This window comes from Pagrus pagrus, assembly GCF_965226575.1.
Source record: "Pagrus pagrus genome assembly, chromosome: 12".
NCBI classification, from domain to species: Eukaryota; Metazoa; Chordata; class Actinopteri; order Spariformes; family Sparidae; genus Pagrus; species Pagrus pagrus.
This window is the reverse complement of record NC_140196.1, coordinates 22339131-22362733: the sequence shown is the minus strand read 5'-3', so window position 1 is coordinate 22362733 and position 23603 is coordinate 22339131. Positions and strand designations below refer to the sequence as shown.

General features: G+C 41.7%; 1 protein-coding gene and 2 long non-coding RNA genes across 3 annotated transcripts; all 3 read right to left on the bottom strand.

Moving 5' to 3' along the window:
* Nucleotides 1-3010: 3010 nt before the first annotated feature.
* Nucleotides 3011-23448, bottom strand: LOC311266077 (coagulation factor XIII B chain-like; the record flags this gene model as incomplete). The annotated part of the gene is made up of 14 exons (XM_084368261.1): nt 3011-3290; nt 3438-3454; nt 4767-4922; nt 5019-5180; nt 5528-5584; nt 5760-5831; nt 6700-6798; nt 13620-13811; nt 13920-14099; nt 14441-14630; nt 18765-18814; nt 22613-22744; nt 23104-23295; nt 23391-23448. 14 exons carry the CDS (start codon nt 23446-23448, stop codon nt 3276-3278), a joined length of 1572 nt encoding a protein of 523 aa, XP_084224387.1. The 3' UTR covers nt 3011-3275.
* LOC311266278 lies at nt 16902-17410 on the bottom strand. The gene is made up of 2 exons (XR_014623691.1): nt 17368-17410; nt 16902-17220 (listed from the first exon to the last, which is right to left on the bottom strand). It is a non-coding gene; the product is annotated as an uncharacterized lncRNA (long non-coding RNA).
* On the bottom strand, nt 19095-20361 carry LOC311266277. Its single transcript, XR_014623690.1, has 3 exons — nt 20269-20361; nt 19326-19397; nt 19095-19151 (listed from the first exon to the last, which is right to left on the bottom strand). It is a non-coding gene; the product is annotated as an uncharacterized lncRNA (long non-coding RNA).
* Nucleotides 23449-23603: the final 155 nt, after the last annotated feature.

Sequence of the window (23603 nt, the reverse complement as noted above, 5' to 3'; positions counted from 1 at the left end):
GATCCATTTGTACATAAAGCCGTGGCATCCCTGTTTTTGAGTTGATATGCTTCGTCACATGTTATCCTGATTTTCTGTCCGTCTTCATACCAACCAGTGGGGCTTTCTGTGTACTTTGCATTGGGTATCTCTGGTGGAATACAGGCTTCTTCCACTGAGGGGGACAGAAAGACACAACATCACAGTTTACTATGGTGATGGTCTCAAACTCTTTTTGGTGTTTGTATTTCTAAAATGTCAGTATATATATATCTTAAAAGACTTCCTGTTAAAGGGAAGGCTCCACTGCCTTGACTGTGGATATGGGATTAAAATATAAAGTCATTATTAAAAGTCAGAGGATCACTACAGTGCATCAGTTTCATGACAGTCCAGCTGATATGTGGAATAGTTCAGTCTGGACCAAAGTAATGGATCGACTGTCACTGTCATTCACAGAGCGACGGTGCAGCCGCGGTCAAAGAAAGAAAAAGAAAGAGTTAATTATAGACTCACCGATACATTGTGGTTGTGGAGACCATGTCCCATTCTGACATGTGCTTCTTGCCCACCAACCCTCCACTGCTGGTTTACGTCCAAGATCGCAGGAGTAGGTCACGTACACCCCATTAGCATAAGTCTCACGCTTTGGGGAGAACTTACCACCATCCAGTGTGGGAGCGCTGCAGGACTGTGTTGCACTTTGTGCTGAAATACAGTCATCAGCAAGATCACTCTACAGTGACTGTATTTGTTTTAAAGCAATTCAGATGAGTGTTGGTGAAAGTACTATATTCTTACCATGTAGCTCTCCAGGACACCAGATCAGAAGAACAAATCCAAGATATCTGATGCACATGTTGTCAGGAGTTGAATCATCCCACGACAAAGGAGACCTGTGCGCTTAGTCCAGATCGCAGCCAGTTAATAATTGTTGAGGACCTGCCCCCAAAAGTTTGTGGAGTAAACACTCAGTCATGCTGTGGATGTGGAGCCTAAAGACAGACGAGCACAAAGGCGACATGCACAAGAACATATCTATAGACAAACAGCAACACACTCTCAGTTAAAGCCTTTTCCCTCTAAGTGTGCAGAGAGCCCTCCACTTTACACGAGCATCTTTATTAGAATTCATTTAGATTACAAATTATTATTGTTCAGATTCAGATGATGAAAAAAAAGCAGTTCCAGATTGAGATGTGTTTTGTTTAAACGAGGTTCCTAACAAACAAAGATTGTGTTCAGTTTTGTGTTCAGCATGGCTTCCTGACCTCAGGTGACACTTTGTGTTTATTACACATGATGTTATGTGTTGTAAAGGCCTGAGACAATGATTCATTTGTCTGGAGAGAAGAACCACCAATGGATCATTTGCTATCCAAAAAAATCTATTTGCTTATCGAGAGTCTAAATTTCAAAATGATTTCCCGGACTGGTGTGATCAGAGGTCAGTCGTACCCGCCCATATTCAGTTATTTATCCAGCCTGGTCCCCCTCTGGATTGACCTTTGATTGCTTCTGAGCACACTACACACCTTCAGTACGCCCAGAGCTACACGGATACTCGACCGTTATGTCAGAATTAGACTCCATTACCATCCACTTACAAGAGCAGATATTCTAATTTAGAAACTTGTAAATCAAAGTTGTCAAACAGGTTGAAGTAACAAGCATGTTTAAATCTGATCATCTCTGAAATGACAGCTGGCCACATCTTAAGAGCGAAGCTGCTCAGAGCAAATACTTAGCTCTGGTGAAGTCATTGAAGGTAAAGGACATGTTAGATACACTAAACCTGCACATTGACCCAATTCTCCTGTACAGCATGAGTGAGCTACCTCCTACTCCTGGTGTGAGAATCTGAATCCTGTGAATATCCTGACAAGTTCATTCTCATAGATAACTCTCCTGTTATCTTCACAAAACAAATATAATCTTGAGAAAATGAAAACTTAGTCTTGTTCTCATCAGTCTCCCTCATCTTATGAGAGGTCTATACCTGCTGTTCATAGATGATGGACTTCAGTCCTCACAGATTGTTAATGAGGAGGAAGGACCTGATGTCATTTTGAGAATTCTTCAGTATGTTCACATGTTGTTCACATGTTTGAAGTGGATCTTAAGCAATGGAATAAAAATATGTTGCAAAAGAGGAATTGTGTCTCCCTTTGGTTCAAGTCCAGTAGTCACCACATTTTCTGTGTTCACAATGATCCACAGTCGGCACGTTTACACTACAGTACATGCTTGCAGCACGGCTGCAGTGAGGCCATGTTGATCGGTCAGTCGGCCCACCGCTCTGATCCACACTGAAACTATGTGATCTAAACTAAACTAATATGATGTGCCACGATTTCATTTGTCCTATAATTCAGTTTATAACTATTAAAAACTCCTGCAAACATCATGACATCCTCATCGCCTTAGTCTGTGTTAATGAGCCCACGTTAGCATGCTGACACTCTAAGCTAATAGGAGGATTGTAAACACTGTACTTGCTTATTGTTAGCATTTTATCATTGTCATTGTGAGAATGATAGCATCCTGATGTTAGCATGTAGCTCAAAGCACTGCTGTCAGAGCGTCAGGATGACTGCAGACTACTTTTCTTGTTAATCCATCTTGATTGGTCGTGATCAAATTGAATCAGTGCCGTCGTGACTCTGTCAGTGAACCTTCATAAACTGTGGTCCAACATAAAGGCTGGTTATATACAGCCTCAGGCCGACCTGCAGCACGTCCACGTGTCTGCACACTTTGTGTTGATGCTGCTTTTACCTTTTACTGATTAATACATTCATGTTGAGTGGAAGGACTGTGAAATCATGTTTAACAATCCATAGTTGTGTTTTCCTTTTGATTGAAAGGATTAAACTGACTCAGTACAGCTATGATCCTGTTAATGAACCATCATGAATGGTACTGCCATCATTATCAGTGGAAGGGCTGCTCCAAACAGTTGGTAGACAAAATAACACAAAGGTCTCTGTTAAGATTTCTGACAAACATTTTATTCAGACTCTCTCGTCAGTAGTGGACCATATCAACTGTATTCATGTATTCAAAGTATTCAGAGTCATTTCATTCTAATCATAAACATTCAAGCTGACGGTCAAAGAACAATCAGTCCCAACACTGTGTTTGTATTTTCCAGCAATTCTTTTCAGAAGAAATAACAATAACAATAAAATCCAAAACAAATGTGACAAATGTTGGTTGGTGTAGTTGTTTTCTGATGGAGGTCCTTCAGAACTTTGTCTTTGTTGTCGGTCCAGCAGTAACTCCTCTGCTGCACTTTACATGCAATGTCTCTGGTTACAACACAGACAATAAGTAACAATGTCAACAGTTAATAAATGAATACAAAACTGGAAAAATAAAGTGTTGACCAACATTAAATGCACAAAACAATTAAACAGAGTATTTCTTAAGAAGGTAAATAAAAGAATAACACTTACAGTGTATGGATTACAACCTGAAAAGAATCCAATAAAAGCAGTGAATATTTCAGCAGGTAGTTTAAAGGTTCAATACGACATTCACTGACACTAGATGTCGCACTAGAGCATCTCAGACTACAATGAATGTGTGTGTCAGCCACACCTCCCCCTGACCACAAACAGCTGGTATATAGCTCTCCTCAAATGGAGTATTTCCACCAGCACTTTTGGTTGTGCCGAGTCAAACCGAGCCGCGCTCATTAGCTTTTCCATCACCAGTTTCACTTTGGCGAGTTGAGCCGAGCAGCGCCTGTGATGGACCTGCTCCGGAGTAGGGCCGAACTGCACCCATCCCGACTCCAAGCGGGCTGCGATGACGTCTGACTGAGCCTACCTGTAACAATCACCCATCTCCCCCTCAAACAAGTGTGTGTTGCAAATTGATACTCAACTCATGTCTGAGCAGGAAACCTGAGAGAAAGACGTTTTTAGAGTCAGTGTGTTCAGCTCTCAGTACTTGTTGCCTCTAACTGAATCTCTTCAGTTTCTCTCTCACTGTTTTTTCCTAAGAGCAGTAATCAGACTTTGGCCTCTATCTGGACGCAGCTGCTGTTGGATGTGGAGTGATGGACAATATGTTGCTGAGGTATGTGGAGGCAGCTATGGATTGAGCAGTCTCCAGAACCATTGGATCGATCAGACAGATGGAGGAAACGTTTGTGAGGATCAGATGAGAGAGAAAAAAGAGACTACAGTGTGATAAAGATCAGTCTGTTTGAGTTCATCCAAACAGGAGACAAAGAGGACAGACACACCTGTATAGGTCTTTGTTGCTGAAGCTAAGTTACAGTGACTTCATTAGATGTGTTAGTGAGTATTTACATGACCAGAATGGAGTATGTGGGATTGACTCAAAGTAAACTACAGTGCCCATGTTCATCCTAATGAAGGAACCTGTCAGCCAGGGCAGCACTGACTCACTGATGTGTTTTTAATAGGTTTTGGACGACAGTGGAGCTCTATGACACAGAGGAATAAGATACATCAGGCTTCAGCTACACGGGAGAATACTTATTAGTCGGATCAACACATGCTGACTTTTGTTCTTTTAATGGGATTTATTGACAATATAAGTTAAGAATGATGATAGTCTTATCCTTTAAATAGAAAAATCAGTTTTCACTGTGTATGGATTTATCTTTGTGTTCTGTTAAACCTTCATTATTCTTTTTAAACAGTGATTCAGATCTTAAAGAGTTTATATTCATGTATGTTTGCTGACTATAACAATACTCAGACTGAAAGCAGCGTGTCAAATTAAAATATAAAGAGATTACTTATACTTACACCGGGGAGTTATCGCTCCATTAATACACCAAACATCACTGATGTAATCAGCCCATACACATGAAAAACGGCGCCCCTCTCCTTCTCTTAAACGTTGAAATCCAGATAGTTTTAAATAACCACCATATCGAGCAGGATTCAGGACACAGGATTCCTCTGCACAAAGTAAACATAAAAACATACGTAGAAATATTTAGTTACTGACTCTGACAGACTTTTGGAAAAAAAATAGTTGTATTGATTTGTTTATACCTTTGCAGACAGGTAGTTGTGACCAACTGCCATCACCGTGACACACCACGGTGTTTGAACCAACTAGTGTGTGATAGTCATAACATCGGTATTTCAAATTGTTTCTTTCCACTTTCACAACAGCACCATTTGCAATAGTTGGGTATGGTCCACAGTAGCCGACTGAAATAAAAAAGGAGGTTATTCACAGCACTGTGGTCCTCGACACCACATGATGTCACCAGCTGCTTCTCTTCACCTGCCAGTAACACAGAAAATACACACTATCCCTGACACATCCCACCCTCTGTCATGAACGCACACCAACCAATCAGTAGCAGTTACTAGTGTAGTGATAAAAGCATGATCCCTCACTGGCTTCCCACCAACAAACACTGCCACAACCACTCAGTAAGGCTGTACTGAAGTGATACAGATGTCATTTGAATTACCAGTTGGTACAAATTCAGCTTAAATTCAGCAATAAAACATGTCTGACACACGTGATGTAATGCCTCTGAAGGATTTACTTTCTACGAATGTAGGTCTGCTGTCTCCTCTGCTCGAGTCAGAGGTGGTAGAAGATCCTGTAAGACACAGAGCAGATGAAGGTATAAATACAGAGAGCATAAGACATATAGTAACTAAACTACTTTACTTCTACTACAGTAACTATGAATAGTTTATTTCTTCTGAACATTTGTTATGCTAACGATTCTTCTTCTTAATCTCCAGTGAAGTGCTTTTTTTTCACTAGCCTACCTCCACCTGCAGGCTGCAGACTGCTGCCAGATGTACCTCCTCCATGTCCAGGACTCGGTGTGGTTCCTGTGCCTGATAGGATGAGAGCGAACTCAAGACTCAGTCAAACTAGACTTACACATGCATCAGGCCTGCTATTAGGAACCGTGGACAGGGGGACAACATTTTCCAGATTAGGCCCCTCATCCACGCCCACTCTAGCACCACTGCTATCTACTGAAGTTAGCAACCTAACCAGCTAGCTCCGGCCCGTCCTAGTCCAAAGCTCCTGTGCTGGTGGTGTAAACACCATCACTCCCCGGGCCACTGAGCTCCCAGTCCAAACTGCTGGCTACGTGGCTAACTGAGCTAACGGCAGCTACAGTTAGAATCAGGAAGCAGTTACCGTGGTGTTATGCTGCCCCCTGTTTGTTCTGAGTGTGAATCTGACAGGTGTATAACAATTCTTGCATATTGCCTCTTTAATTATAACAAAGCACACAGAAAGTAGACTGTGACAAGTACAGGTATGTTCCTAAAGTAAACTGATTGAATTAAATCAAACAGGAAATAACTTAAATAATAATAATAATAATATCCAAATTAATGTGACTCAATGAATCAATAACAATGACTTTTGCTGTCTTCTGTTTCATAAATGTCACATCTCATATTCTGTCTTCATTTCTTCTATCCTGTCACGTTTCCCTTCTTCCAACCTTGTGTAATCTCTTTGTTCAAGGTGTTTTGTGGTGACAGTGTCTGACCCACCTTGACTCAGCTGCCTGACATCGGCTCTTCAATGACTAGTTAACGTTTGCAACGCATTCCTATGTAGTTGTGTCAATCTGTGCGCAATCGTCCTCGTCAGCAAGAAAATGCCTGACAAATGTAGTACATATACTACAGACATAATAGACTGGAGAGATAGATGCACACTCATCCACACCCAATACTCCACCTGCAGGTTGTGTCCCACTGCCAGGAGATGGAGTGTGCTCCCCACCTGTTGCTCCCTCTGTGGATCCACCCTGTCCAGTACCTGGTGCGGCTGCACTGCCTAAGTGGTAACAAAATAAGGTTTCATTTAACTCACCAGATATTTCTAAAGAAAATAAAATAAAATAAAATATAATTAAAACAATAGAAATGTTTATAATGTTTTACTTTTTGGGAGGTAGAAATGCTTCAATGGAAGGATCCCTAATGTTTTCATTTTTCATAAGCGCAGCAGGCAGAGTTGCACTCGCCAGTCAATTAAGGGAACTTGTGATCCGAGGACCATTTAGCATGTAACAGAACAAAACAATAGGTGTGTTTGCTTTTGGCCTGTTACACCATTAAGTTTTAGTTTTGGCCCTCTAAAGGAAAAAGTTTGGGCCCCCCTGCTTCACAGAGATATTTAACGGTGCAATATGTAAGACAATTATCTACTACAATCTACTACAAACAACAGTGTTGACGTCATGTCACAGATGTCTGTATTATGTTGTAAAGCATTTCTGCAGAAGTTAGCATGCTAACCAGCTAGCCCCGGGCCTGAAAACCTCTTTGTCCCAGTAGTCCAAAGGTCCAATGCTAGCGATGTAAATGCACAGACTGTCCAGCTAGCTGCGCTGCTAACTGAGCTAACAAGCTAACAGTCATAAACAGAATACAGTTAGCAGCAGTTAGCTACTCTGGTGATGTGCTGCTCCTAGGTACTTGTACTTTACTTGAGTATTCACATTTTCTGCTACTTTATACTTCCATTCTTCTGCAATTTGAAGGCATATATCTTACTTTTTGCTCCACTACATGTATTTGAAAACTTTAGTTACTAGTTAGTAGTCAGAGCCAAAGTAGCGCACTTTTAAATCAATGTATTTTTATCGGCAATCGCATTAAAAAACAAAAAACAGATTCCAACAGCCAGAAAAATGCTGAATATTGGATAATACGTTGAACCAGACAACTCAGACAAATTGGATTCATTTGTATGTATTGTTTTACTTAAGTGAATTTATTGCCAGAAAATAACTTTTTGATACACTGAATAGGAATACTTTTACTCAAGTACTATTTGTGTGGGGGAGGTAATATTTTAACACTATATCTTGACTTTTACTCAAGTATGATCTTTGGGTTCTTTGTACAACACTGACTACAGGGTACAAGTACTTAATACTGTGTTTACAATCTCTACAGTACTGATGCCATCAGTCTCTCTCAGCACAACTGTGGCAGATTTACCACCCAAATGTCATAGTACTGTAATGTTTGATACGGAGGGTGTTCGATCTCACACAGAAGTTAACAGAAGCAGGGTTCCCACTTACATAGCTCTGTCGCTAGCAGAATTTATCAGCTTCGGCTAGCTAACACGAGCTAATGCAAACACTTGGAGTTGTTTGAAGTCTCTGAATGACATTTTAAAATGAAGAAAGCCTGTGAAAAGGTCTGAAATAGGCACTTGATGGCTACATTATACCATCTATGGATATGATGCTAAACCACTGAGGCTCAGCTACAGCACATGTCCCAGGAGTCTGCATCCCAGCCGGCTGAGCCATTTCTAGTTCAAGTTAAAAGAAATCCAAAGTTTGACAGGCCCGTCATACTCAGTTAAAGTTTCTTTATCCATGGTTGGACAACAGCTGCTCAGGAAGGATTTGCAACTGGTCAGTTTTCTCTTTTACATTCAATAAATAAGTATTTTTATCACTGCATATCTCAGCACATTGTCAGTGTAAAAGAATAGCACCTGAACAGAATCCAATAAAAGCAGTGAATATTTCAGCAGGTAGTTTAAATTTTCTATACACAACATTCACTGACACTAGATGTCGCACTAGAGCATCCCAGACTAAATGAATGTGTGTGTCGGCCACACCTCCCCCTGACCACAAACAGCTGGTATATAGCACTCCTCAAATGGAGTATTTCCACCAGCACTTTTGGTCGTGCTGAGTCAAACTGAGCTGCGCTCATTAGCTTTTCCATCACCAGTTTTACTGTGGCCAGTCTAGTTGCGCCTGCTCCGGAGTAGGGCCGAACTGCGCCTGCCCTGACTCCAAGCGGGCTGCGATGACGTCTCGCGACTGAGCCTACCTGTAACAATCACCCATCTCCCCCTCAAACTAGTGTGTGTTGCAAATCGATACTCAACTCATGTCTGAGCAGGAAACCTGACAGAAAGACGTTTTTAGAGTCAGTGTGTTCAGCTCTCAGTACTTGTTGCCTCTAACTGAATCTCTTTAGTTTCTCTCTCACTGTTTTTTCCTACGAGCAGTAATCAGACTTTGGCCTCTATCTGGACGCAGCTGCTGTTGGATGTGGAGTAATGGACAATATGTTGCTGAGGTATGTGGAGGCAGCTATGGATTGAGCAGTCTCCAGAACGATTGGATCGATCAGACAGATGGAGGAAAAGTTTGCGAGGATCAGACGAGAGAGAAAAAAGAGACTACAATGTGATAAAGATCAGTCTGTTTGAGTTCATCCAAACAGGAGACAAAGAGGACAGACACACCTGTATAGGTCTTTGTTGCTGAAGCTAAGTTACAGTGACTTCATTAGATGTGTTAGTGAGTATTTACATGACCAGAATGGAGTATGTGGGATTGACTCAAAGTAAACTACAGTGCCCATGTTCATCCTAATGAAGGAACCTGTCAGCCAGGGCAGCACTGACTCACTGATGTGTTTTTAATAGGTTTTGGACGACAGTGGAGCTCTATGACACAGAGGAATAAGATACATCAGGCTTCAGCTACACGGGAGAATACTTATTAGTCGGATCAACACATGCTGACTTTTGTTCTTTTAATGGGATTTATTGACAATATAAGTTAAGAATGATGATAGTCTTATCCTTTAAATAGAAATCAGTGTTCACTGTGTATGGATTTATCTTTGTGTTCTGTTAAACCATTATTCTTTTTAAACAGTGATTCAGATCTTAAAGAGTTTATATTCATGTATGTTTGCTGACTATAACAATACTCAGACTGAAAGCAACGTGTCAAATTAAAATATAAAGAGATTACTTATACTTACACTGGGTATGAGCTATCACTCCATTAATACACTGAACATCACTGGTGTATTGATCCCAAATACATGGAATACGCCGCCTCTCTCCTTCTCTTAAACGTTCAAATCCAGATAAATGACGATATTGAGCAGGATTCAGGACACAGGATTCCTCTGCACAAAGTAAACATAAAAACACGTGTAGAAATATTTAGTTACTGACTCTGACAGACTTTTGGAAAAAAAAATAGTGGTATTGATTTGTTTATACCTTTGCAGACAGGTAGTTGTGACCAACTGCCATCACTGTGACACACCACAGTGTCTGAACCAACTAGTGTGTGATAGGCAGCACATCGGTACTTCAAATGCATTCTTTCAACTTTCGCAACAGCACCATTTCGAATGGTTGGGTATGGTCCACAGTAGCCGACTGAAATAAAAAAGGAGGTTATTCACAGCACTGTGGTCCTCGACACCACATGATGTCACCAGCTGCTTCTCTTCACCTGCCAGTAACACAGAAAATACACACTATCCCTGACACATCCCACCCTCTGTCATGAAGCCACGCCAACCAATCAGTGGCAGTTACTAGTGTAGTGTAATCCCTCACTGGCTTCCCACCAACAAACACTGCCAGTTATAGTTATTGGACTGAACTTCCAAGTCAGAGGTGCCGCTGCTGAGAACTAGAAACCAGGTCTCTGCAGTAATGGATAAAGGATTTGACCCAAGCTATCCCCACAACCACTCAGTACGGCTGTACTGAAGGGATACAGACTTCATTCAAATTAATTACATTAATCAGTCAGCCATTGAGAAAATATTTGAAAAGAATCTGAACTAACTTGGTCTGAATAGAGACAATACTAAGTTACAATACTTTTTTTTTCTTTACAAAGATAGAACAGGTGCAGTGTGTTCCCCACCTGCTCCACCCTCTGTGGATCCACCAGGACCAGTACTTGGTGTGGGTGCTTTGCCTTAGTGGAAAAACAGTACAGTACACTTCAGACAGATATTTGAAACAATGGATATTCAACCAATTCTCATATCTGCCAGCAGTGGCGGACTGGCACCAAAAAGAGGCCCTGGCAATTTTGACAGAGAGAGGCCACGTTTGTCTTCTCAGGTCATCTGCAACCAACAGAAACATAAACATTACACTGCCACAGAACATTATAGTATAGCTTAACCAGAACATGAAAAATAAATGTTTTACCTTTATGTAGTTACATTAGCAGGTTGCGCAATAATTTGCTTTTCTCTGCCACTCAGTCAATCACATCATCCGAGTCCAGTCTCATGAGGATCTCCTTCTCTGTTGCCATCAACATGAAGGCTTCCAAATTTTCCTCTCGCATTCTGCTCCTGAGACGACTCTTAATGAACTGTGTCGAAAAGCTTCTTTCACATGCCACTTGTGTGCAGGACAAGGTCAACAAAAATTTGTAGGCCAACTGTATTTTGTGGTACGCATGTGAAAAAAACTTCAGCTGCTGGAGGAGGAAGTAGCAACTAGGCCTGTCACGATAACACATTTTGCTGGACGATAAATTGTCCTAGAAATTAGAGACCATTTTTCAACTAATATAATGATAATGGCATAATAATGCAAGTACACCCTTTCAGAGATCAATAAACCTTAATTTCTAAAGAATATTTAACATTGGAACGTGAAGAAGACATTTTAAATATCCAAAGTAAATAAAGATGGAGCTTGTGGCCAGCCAAGATTCATAATTTGCAGCAACAATGTTAGCACCATTGTCTGTAGTGATGCGGAGGCGTGACGGTACACGTGATGATGATGATGACGTATGTGTTTTTTCCAAGGTGTTTCCCCGTGTCCTCCTGTTAATCTAAACATGTACCAGCTGTCTGTTTATAATCTTATGATGCTGTTATAATGTGCTGTGATTGAGATCCTGACTCACCAAACATCCTGGAAAGTGACAAAGTTAAGTTTTTCTATAATTTACATAATTACATAATCGCCATCAGTAAACAGGACGCTGTCTGACCATTTCACTCGGGGAGTTCACGAAGTTCACTAAGTCTCAGTCGGGAGGGCTGACCGTCAGCCAACAACAAACACTTGGTGAGTTAAAGTTTTCTGCCGGGGACAGACGCCGTTTTTCGGGCAGAGATGTGATGAAGAGTCGGCCGGACCGACAGGCTGACAGACATTTCTCCACGAATAACTGCGGTATTATTTTCCTCATATAAGTTGCCAAAGACACGACCAGTTACTATGTTACTGTTGTATGGTAATGTAACGTTGCTTTGTGGGACATTTATCTTTATTTTGTTGAGTGAAGGATCTGTACAGTTATCAGACACCAACACCATCAGACCGACACACCCTCGCTCCGCGCCGCGAAAAATAAAAAACGTCATTATTTTTATTTAGTTTAGTATGCCTATTATTTGTCAGAGTTAACAGGCCGTTTTGTTTGTTTGTTTGCTTTTTTCCCTCTTTTTTGTGGCCGCCTTCAGCTCCGCTTTAGTTTTTATTATAATGCGCCTCGCGGCCGCATCACCGGGCAGCTGCAGTGGCATTTGCCCACATTGCCCAATGGCCAGTCCGTCCCTGTCTGCCAGCAAAGAACCAAGTCTATGTTTTAAACGGACTTAAACTAGACACAGATATTTATTCATAATTTTGTATATTTAACACATTTATGTTAGCTTGTTAGCTCACTTAGCCATGCAGCTAGTGGCCCTATTAACTGACTGGCTCGGGGCAGCAGGGAAGTGTTGGTGTTTACATCACGGCCAACAGAACCGTGCTCAGCAGCCTCCCTGTGAACATGACCGGATCAGCACCAGATACGGCTGCTGAGACCGACAGATGCCAGTTTGATGACAGGTGATACGGTACGGAGGTGATTTACAGCGGCTCTGACCAAGATTCTAACTCCGGGGACAAAGCAGACACAGCAGGCGAGGACAGGAGAAGACGCAGCAAAGAATCACCAGCAATCACCGTCTGTTTAGTAAGAAAAATACAGTCGTGGTCAAAAGTTCACATACACTTGTAAACAACATGTATATCATGGCAGGCTTGAGTTCCAAATGATTTCTACAGAAAATTTGAATGACACAACTTTCTATAATCACCTAAATTGATTGTTCGAGTTGCTGTTTGGATGTTTTTGATCCAGCTGGTTTGGTCTCATTTTCAGAAGAACTATAATAAATTAATCATTGAACCAAACTTCATGGAAGTTTTTGTGACAGAGTAGTTTGTGTTCCACTCATTCATCACAGAAAAATGAGAGCTGTAGAAATCATCGGAGGTGAAGACTGCCATGATATACATGTTCTTTACAAGTGTATGTACACTTTTGACCACAGCTGTAGGTGCAAGAATATTTCCTATTTTGACATGTAGTGACTGTATTTTGTTAAATGAGTGATGCTCGATCGAGGAGAACATAGCTCAACAGTTCTTCTAGTAACACTGGTAATGCCATGCCACTTCTGCCCATCTGTGACTATTTAACCCACTACAGAACACTCTGTGGAAAAGTGCTTACCTAAGTCACGTTGTTGTTGATGGGAGAATATGGAGTTTGGTCAATCATGGAGCCAGAGCGTCTCCCGTATGAGATTTAGTGAAGGTTAGATACTGAAGGAACAGGGATACAGCACCTCATCTCCCCAGCTGCTCCATACAACCTTTCCTCCCTTCAACTACTAACGAGATAAGGTGTAAGGAGAGGAAGAGGGACCTCTGCACATGCAGAAGCCTGAGACCCTGAGCATGACCTCAGGGTAACTCTACCTCCTGGGTGAGCAGAGTGGGAGATGTATGTCTACAAATTTACAACTGTGGATTTCTGCACATTGTCCACTTACTGCACATTGGGCCTTCAGTCCAGGCTCCAGCTATGCACACGATGGTCTTGTCGCTGCCTGCTCCCTCTGCAGTATATCCATCTTCACATTCATACTGCAGCTCTGTATCTGCAGCAAACAGCTCCTGGTTTCTCTGATTAATGATGACGGCATGGGGGACGTGAGGGGGCTCACCACATGCATCGACACTTCCTGTAAAAATCAGCATTAGTGTAGCTGGTGAGAATTCAAACCTATGAGTGACGTTGTAGTCACTGATAGTTTTACAGCTTATTGGTGCAAAACATCTGACAGACTTACTCTCACAGACTGGCACAGAGGACCATGATCCATTTGTACATAAAGCCGTGGCATCCCTGTTTTTGAGTTGATATGCTTCGTCACATGTTATCCTGATTTTCTGTCCGTCTTCATACCAACCAGTGGGGCTTTCTGTGTACTTTGCATTGGGTATCTCTGGTGGAATACAGGCTTCTTCCACTGAGGGGGACAGAAAGACTCAACATCACAGTTTACTATGGTGATGGTCTCAAACTCTTTTTGGTGTTTGTATTTCTAAAATGTCAGTATATATATATCTTAAAAGACTTCCTGTTAAAGGGAAGGCTCCACTGCCTTGACTGTGGATATGGGATTAAAATATAAAGTCATTATTAAAAGTCAGAGGATCACTACAGTGCATCAGTTTCATGACAGTCCAGCTGATATGTGGAATAGTTCAGTCTGGACCAAAGTAATGGATCGACTGTCACTGTCATTCACAGAGCGACGGTGCAGCCGCGGTCAAAGAAAGAAAAAGAAAGAGTTAATTATAGACTCACAGATACATTGTGGTTGTGGAGACCATGTCCCATTCTGACATGTGCTTCTTGCCCACCAACCCTCCACTGCTGGTTTACGTCCAAGATCGCAGGAGTAGGTCACGTACACACCATTAGCATAAGTCTCACGCTTTGGGGAGAACTTACCACCAGAGTGTGGGAGCGCTGCAGGACTGTGTTGCACTTTGTGCTGAAATACAGTCATCAGCAAGATCACTCTACAGTGACTGTGTTTGTTTTAAAGCAATTCAGATGATTGTTGGTGAAAGTACTCGATATTCTTACCATGTAGCTCTCCAGGACACCAGATCAGAAGAACAAATCCAAGATATCTGATGCACATGTTGTCAGGAGTTGAATCATCCCACGACAAAGGAGACCTGTGAACTTAGTCCAGATCGCAGCCAGTTAATAATTGTTGAGGACCTGCCCCCAAAAGTTTGTGGAGTAAACACTCAGTCATGCTGTGGATGTGGAGCCTAAAGACAGACGAGCACAAAGGCGACATGCACAAGAACATATCTACAGACAAACAGCAACACACTCTCAGTTAAAGCCTTTTCCCTCTAAGTGTGCAGAGAGCCCTCCACTTTACAGGAGCATCTTTATTAGAATTCATTCAGATTACAAATTATTATTGTTCAGATTCAGATGATGAAAAAAAAGCAGTTCCAGATTGAGATGTGTTTTGTTTAAATGAGGTTCCTAACAAACAAAGATTGTGTTCAGTTTTGTGTTCAGCATGGCTTCCTGACCTCAGGTGACACTTTGTGTTTATTCCACATGATTTTATGTTGTAAAGGCCTGAGACAATGATTCATTTGTCTGGAGAGAAGAACCACCAATGGATCATTTGCTATCCAAAAAAATCTATTTGCTTATCGAGAGTCTAAATTTCAAAATGATTTCCCGGACTGGTGTGATCAGAGGTCAGTCGTACCCGCCCATATTCAGTTATTTATCCAGCCTGGTCCCCCTCTGGATTGACCTTTGATTGCTTCTGAGCACACTACACACCTTCAGTACACCCAGAGCTACACGGATACTCGACCGTTATGTCAGAATTAGACTCCATTACCATCCACTTACAAGAGCAGATATTCTAATTTAGAAACTTGTAAATCAAAGTTGTCAAACAGGTTGAAGTAACAAGCATGTTTAAATCTGATCATCTCTGAAATGACAGCTGGCCACATCTTAAGAGCGAAGCTGCTCAGAGCAAATACTTAGCTCTGGTGAAGTCATTGAAGGTAAATGACATGTTAGATACACTAAACCTGCACATTGACCCAATTCTCCTGTACAGCATGAGTGAGCTACCTCCTGCTCCTGGTGTGTGAATCTGAATCCTGTGAATATCCTGACAAGTTCATTCTCATAGATAACTCTCCTGTTATCTTCACAAAACAAATATAATCTTGAGAAAATGAAAACTTAGTCTTGTTCTCATCAGTCGCCCTCATCTTATGAGAGGTCTATACCTGCTGCTCATAGATGATGGACTTCAGTCCTCACAGATTGTTAATGAGGAGGAAGGACCTGATGTCATTTTGAGAACTCTTCAGTATGTTCACATGTTGTTCACATGTTTGAAGTGGATCTTAAGCAATGGAATTAAAATATGTTGCAAAAGAGGAATTGTGTCTCCCTTTGGTTCAAGTCCAGTAGTCACCACATTTTCTGTGTTCACAATGATCCACAGTCGGCACGTTTGCACTACAGTACATGCTTGCAGCACGGCTGCAGTGATGGCCATGTTGATCGGTCAGTCGGCCCACCGCTCTGATCCAGACTGAAACTACTGTATGTGTTGGATGTGCCACGATTTCATTTGTCCTATAATTCAGTTTATAACTATTAAAAACTCCTGCAAACATCATGACATCCTCATCGCCTTAGTCTGTGCTAATGAGCCCACGTTAGCATGCTGACACTCTAAGCTAATAGGAGGATTGTAAACACTGTACTTGCTTATTGTTAGCATTTTATCATTGTCATTGTGAGAATGATAGCATCCTGATGTTAGCATGTAGCTCAAAGCACTGCTGTCAGAGCGTCAGGATGACTGCAGACTACTTTTCTTGTTAATCCATCTTGATTGGTCGTGATCAAATTGAATCAGTGCCGTCGTGACTCTGTCAGTGAACCTTCATAAACTGTGGTCCAACATAAAGGCTGGTTATATACAGCCTCAGGCCGACCTGCAGCACGTCCACGTGTCTGCACACTTTGTGTTGATGCTGCTTTTACCTTTTACTGATTAATACATTCATGTTGAGTGGAAGGACTGTGAAATCATGTTTAACAATCCATAGTTGTGTTTTCCTTTTGATTGAAAGGATTAAACTGACTCAGTACAGCTGTGATCCTGTTAATGAACCATCATGAATGGTACTGCCATCATTATCAGTGGAAGGGCTGCTCCAAACAGTTTGTAGACAAAATAACACAAAGGTCTCTGTTAAGATTTCTGACAAACATTTTATTCAGACTCTCTCGTCAGTAGTGGACCATATCAACTGTATTCATGTGTTCAAAGTATTCAGAGTCATTTCATTCTAATCATAAACATTCAAGCTGACGGTCAAAGAACAATCAGTCCCAACACTGTGTTTGTATTTTCCAGCAATTCTTTTCAGAAGAAAAAACAATAACAATAAAATCCAAAACAAATGTGACAAATGTCGGTTGGTGTTGTTTTCTGATGGAGGTCCTTCAGAACTTTGTCTTTGTTGTCGGTCCAGCAGTAACTCCTCTGCTGCACTTTACGGGCAACGTGCCTGGTTACAACACAGACAATAAGTAACAATGTTAACAGTTAATAAATTAATATAAAACTGAAAAAATAAAGTGCTGACCAACATTAAATGCACAAAACAATTTAACAGTGTATTTCTTAAGAAGGTAAATAACAGAATAACACTTACACGGTATGGATTACAACCTGAAAAGAATCCAATAAAAGCAGTGAATATTTCAGCAGGTAGTTTAAAGGTTCAGTACGACATTCACTGACACTAGATGTCGCACTAGAGCATCTCAGACTAAAATGAATGTGTGTGTCGGCCACACCTCCCCCTGACCACAAACAGCTGGTATATAGCTCTCCTCAAAGTATTGGTGGAGTATTTCCGCCAGTTGAGCCGCGCCTGTGATGGACCGAACTGCGCCCGCCCCGACTCCAAGCGGGACGTTTTTAGAGTCAGTGTGTTCAGCTCTCAGTACTTGTTGCCTCTAACTGAATCTCTTCAGTTTCTCTCTCACTGTTTTTTTCTATGAGCAGTAATCAGACTTTGGCCTCTATCTGGACGCAGCTGCTGTTGGATGTGGAGTGATGGACAATATGTTGCTGAGGTATGTGGAGGCAGCTATGGATTGAGCAGTCTCCAGAACGATTGGATCGATCAGACAGATGGAGGAAAAGTTTGTGAGGATCAGACGAGAGAGAAAAAAGAGACTACAATGTGATAAAGATCAGTCTGTTTGAGTTCATCCAAACAGGAGACAAAGAGGACAGACACACCTGTATAGGTCTTTGTTGCTGAAGCTAAGTTACAGTGACTTCATTAGATGTGTTAGTGAGTATTTACATGACCAGAATGGAGTATGTGGGATTGACTCAAAGTAAACTACAGTGCCCATGTTCATCCTAATGAAGGAACCTGTCAGCCAGGGCAGCACTGACTCACTGATGTGTTTTTAATAGGTTTTGGACGACAGTGGAGCTCAATGACACAGAGGAATAAGATACATCAGGCTTCAGTTAAACCTTCATTATTCTTTTTAAACAGTTTATATTCATGTATGTTTGCTGACTATAACAATACTCAGACTGAAAGCAACGTGTCAAACTAAAATATAAAGAGTTTACTTATACTTACACTGGGTGTGAGCTATCACTCCATTAATACACTGGACATCACTGATGTATTGATCCCAAACACATGAAAAACGGCGCTTCTCTCCTTCTCTTAAACGTTGAAATCCAGATAGTTTTAAATAACCACCATATCGAGCAGGATCCAGGACACAGGATTCCTCTGCACAAAATAAACATAAAAACATACGTAGAAATATTTAGTTACTGACTCTGACAGACTTTTGGAAAAAAAATAGTTGTATTGATTTGTTTATACCTTTGCAGACAGGTAGTTGTGACCAACTGCCATCACCGTGACACACCACGGTGTCTGAACCAACTAGTGTGTGATAGGCAGCACATCCGTATTTCAAATATTTTAGTTCAACTTTCACAACAGCACCATTTGCAATAGATGGGTTTGGTCCACAGTAGATGACTGAAATAAAAAAGGAGGTTATTCACAGCACTGTGGTCCTCGACACCACATGATGTCACCAGCTGCTTCTCTTCACCTGCCAGTAACACAGAAAATACACACTATCCCTGACACAACCCACACTCTGTCATGAACGCACACCAACCAATCAGTAGCAGTTACTAGTGTAGTAATAAAAGCATGATCCCTCACTGGCTTCCCACCAACAGGCACTGCCACAACCACTCAGTAAGGCTGTACTGCAGTGATATAGATGTCATTTGAATTACCAGTTGGTACAAATTCAGCTTAAATTCAGCAATAAAACAAGTCTGACACACGTGATGTCTAAGGAGCAATGCATCTGAAGGATTTACTTTCTACGAATGTAGGTCTGCTGTCTCCTCTGTTCGAGTCAGAGGTGGTAGAAGATCCTGTAAGACACAGAGCAGATGAAGGTATAAATACAGAGAGCATAAGACACATAGTAACTAAACTACTTTACTTCTACTACAGTAACTATGAATAGTTTATTTCTTCTGAACATTTGTTATGCTAACGATTCGTCTTCTTAATCTACAGTGAAGTGCTATTTTTCACTAGCCTACCTCCACCTGCAGGCTGCAGACTGCTGCCAGATGTACCTCCTCCATGTCCAGCACTCGGTGTGGTTCCTGTGCCTGATAGGATGAGAGCGAACTCAAGACTCAGTCAAACTAGGCTTACACATGCATCAGGCCTGCTATTAGGAACCGTGGACAGGGGGACAACATTTTCCAGATTAGGCCCCTCATCCACGCCCACTCTAGCACCACTGCTATCTACTGACGTTAGCAACCTAACCAGCTAGCTCTGGCCCGTCCTAGTCCAAAGCTCCTGTGCTGGTGGTGTAAACACCATCACTCCCCGGGCCACTGAGCTCCCAGTCCAAACCGCTGGCTACGCGGCTAACTGAGCTAACGGCAGCTACAGTTAGAATCAGGAAGCAGTTACCGTGGTGTCATGCTGCCCCCTGTTTGTTCTGAGTGTGAATTTGACAGGTGTATAACAATTCTTGCATATTGCCTCTTAATAATAACAAAGCACACAGAAAGTAGACTGTGACAAGTGCAGGTATGTTTCTAAAGTAAACTGATTCAGTTAAATCAAACAGAAAATAACTTTAATAATAATAATAATAATATCTGAATTAATGTGACTCAATGAATCAATAACAATGACTTTTGCTGTCTTCTGTTTCATAAATGTCACATCTCATATTCTGTCTTCATTTCTTCTATCCTGTCACATTTCCCTTCTTCCAACCTTGTGTACTCTCTTTGTTCAAGGTGTTTTGTGGTGACAGTGTCTGACCCACCTTGACCTTGACCTTGACTGCCTGACATCGGCTCTTCAATGACACAACGTTTGCAACGCATTCCTATGTAGTTGTGTCAATCTGTGCGCAATCGTCCTCGTCAGCAAGAAAATGCCTGACAAATGTAGTACATATACTACAGACATAATAGACTGGAGAGATAGATGCACACTCATCCACACCCAATACTCCACCTGCAGGTTGTGTCCCACTGCCAGGAGATGGAGTGTGCTCCCCACCTGTTGCTCCCTCTGTGGATCCACCCTGTCCAGTACCTGGTGCGGCTGCACTGCCTAAGTGGTAACAAAATAAGGTTTCATTTAACTCACCAGATATTTCTAAAGAAAATTAAATAAAATAAAATATAATTAAAACAATAGAAATGTTTATAATGTTTTACTTTTTGGGAGGTAGAAATGCTTCAATGGAAGGATCCCTAATGTTTTCATTTTTCATAAGCGCAGCAGGCAGAGTTGCACTCGCCAGTCAATTAAGGGAACATGTGATCCGAGGACCATTTAGCATGTAACAGAACAAAACAATAGGTGTGTTTGCTTTTGGCCTGTTACACCATTAAGTTTTAGTTTTGGCCCTCTAAAGGAAAAAGTTTGGGCCCCCCTGCTTCACAGAGATATTTAAAAGTGCAATATGTAAGACAATTATCTACTACAATTATCAACAGAATGTGAAGAAACAACAGTGTTGACGTCATGTCACAGATGTCTGTATTATGTTGTAAAGCATATCTACTGAAGTTAGCATGCTAACCAGCTAGTCCCGGGCCTGAAAACCTCTTTCTCCCAGCGGTCCAAAGGTCCAATGTTAGCGATGTAAATGCACAGACTGTCCAGCTAGCTGCGCTGCTAACTGAGCTAACAAGCTAACAGTCATAAACAGAATACAGTTAGCAGCAGTTAGCTACTCTGGTGATGTGCTGCTCCTAGGTACTTGTACTTTACTTGAGTATTCACATTTTCTGCAACTTTATACTTCCATTCTTCTACAATTTGAAGGCATATATCTTACTTTTTACTTCACTACATGTATTTGAAAACTTTAGTTACTAGTTAGTAGTCAGAGCCAAAGTAGCGCACTTTTAAATCAATGTATTTTTATCAGCAATCGCATTAAAAAACATAAAACAGATTCCGACAGCCAGAAAAATGCTGAATATCGGATAATACGTTGAACCAGACAACTCGGACAAATAGGATTAATTTGTATGTATTGTTTTACTTTTATTTTTTTAATACTTTTATTTTTTTAATACTTAAAGCTCTGGTCTACGATCTGAGAAAGGTTTGAAGAAAGCATCCCCCCCCCCACACACACACCCCTCCCCTCCGAGCTCGTATCGCTCTCCCCTCGGAGCCCCGCGACACACCCCCTCCTGCAACAAACAACAAGAGCAACAAGCCGGCCGGCAGAAACCAAATACAGCCCAGCTTTGAATGCGGAGTAACGATGTCGGATTCACAGGTAGTTATTACAATGCACGTTGAAACTCACGTAAATCTTGTAAGTCATTACAATGTCCACAGCTAAGCTCCACAGCCAAGCTAGCGTAACGTCATTAGCATGCTACAGCTACGTTACCTTACAGCTAGGTAATAAGTTACAACAGCTAAGTTAGCCACTTCTAAAAGTATTGAGGGCCAAGAGACTAACAGATGCTGCCGTCAGCTTTCATCACAACGATCGCTTCCACATTGTGGCTGAAAAATAAACCTGTGTGAGTCTCGGACCAGCTCAGCTGGGACACACACAGCTGGTCCGAGACTCAAACAGACCGCGACACAAACGTGCCCGTAAACCGTAATCTCTTGTTTATGACAGATAAGACACACAAATACACACATCGTAACGCGTTTATGATAATCCATCATATTGATTTAGCAAAGGCTTTGTTGAAAACAAACAGACAAGACCGGGAGGAGGGTTAGCAAAACAGCTGAGTAGTGACCGGGCGAGAGGTTGTTATGGAGAAATAAATCCGGACAAATAAAATAAAAATCTGGAAATAAATCCGAAACCCCTCCGCTTCGTGTTGGGGTTTCATTCATCCTTTCATTCATCTTACTTGTTGCTTCATTTAGCTGCCACGAGCAAATACATAGGCTAATTTGGTGTAAACATGATAGCAATGTTAGCTTGTTGTTAGCTTACAATGCTAGCATAGGGCTAACATCTCCGTCGAACAAGTAAACAAGTGTTGACAATACTGCAGAGACAGACACCGTCTAATAACACAGAAACAAACTAACGGCAGCTTTTGGTTTCTCTGATCAACGATGACGGCATGCAGTACTTTAGGTGGCTCGCCACATACATCGACACTTCCTGTGAAAATCAGCACATTTGTCATCAATAGGTATGGGTGCTCAGAGGGCTGCTTGGTTGGCTCGGTTAGTGTAGCTGGTGAGAATTCAAACCTATGAGTGACGTTGTAGTCACTGATAGTTTTACAGCTTATTGGTGCAGAACATCTGACAGACTTACTCTCACAGACTGGCACAGAGGACCATGATCCATTTGTACATAAAGCCTGGTTTTTGAGTTGATATGCTTCGTCACATGTTATCCTGATTTTCTGTCCGTCTTCATACCAACCAGTGGGGCTTTCTGTGTACTTTGCATTGGGTATCTCTGGTGGAATACAGGCTTCTTCCACTGAGGGGGACAGAAAGACACAACATCACAGTTTCACTATGGTGATGGTCTTAAACTGTTTTTGGTGTTTGTATTTCTAAAATGTCAGTATATATATACTGACACTCACATATACTGACACAAGACTTCCTGTTAAAGGGAAGGCTCCACTGCCTTGACTGTGGATATGGGATTAAAATATAAAGTCATTATTAAAAGTCAGAGGATCACTACAGTGCATCAGTTTCATGACAGTCCAGCTGATATGTGGAATAGTTCAGTCTGGACCAAAGTAATGGGTCGACTGTCACTGTCATTCACAGAGCGACGGTGCAGCCACGGTCAAAGAAAGAAAAAGAAAGAGTTAATTATAGACTCACAGATACATTGTGGTTGTGGAGACCATGTCCCATTCTGACATGTGCTTCTTGCCCACCAACCCTCCACTGCTGGTTTACGTCCAAGATCGCAGGAGTAGGTCACGTACACACCATTAGCATAAGTCTCACGCTTTGGGGAGAACTTACCACCATCCAGTGTGGGAGCGCTGCAGGACTGTGTTGCACTTTGTGCTGAAACACAATCATCAGCAAGATCACTCTACAGTGACTGTGTTTGTTTTAAAGCAATTCAGATGAGTGTTGGTGAAAGTACTCGATATTCTTACCATGTAGCTCTCCAGGACACCAGATCAGAAGAACAAATCCAAGATATCTGATGCACATGTTGTCAGGAGTTGAATCATCCCACGACAAAGGAGACCTGTGAACTTAGTCCAGATCGCAGCCAGTTAATAATTGTTGAGGACCTGCCCCCAAAAGTTTGTGGAGTAAACACTCAGTCATGCTGTGGATGTGGAGCCTAAAGACAGACGAGCACA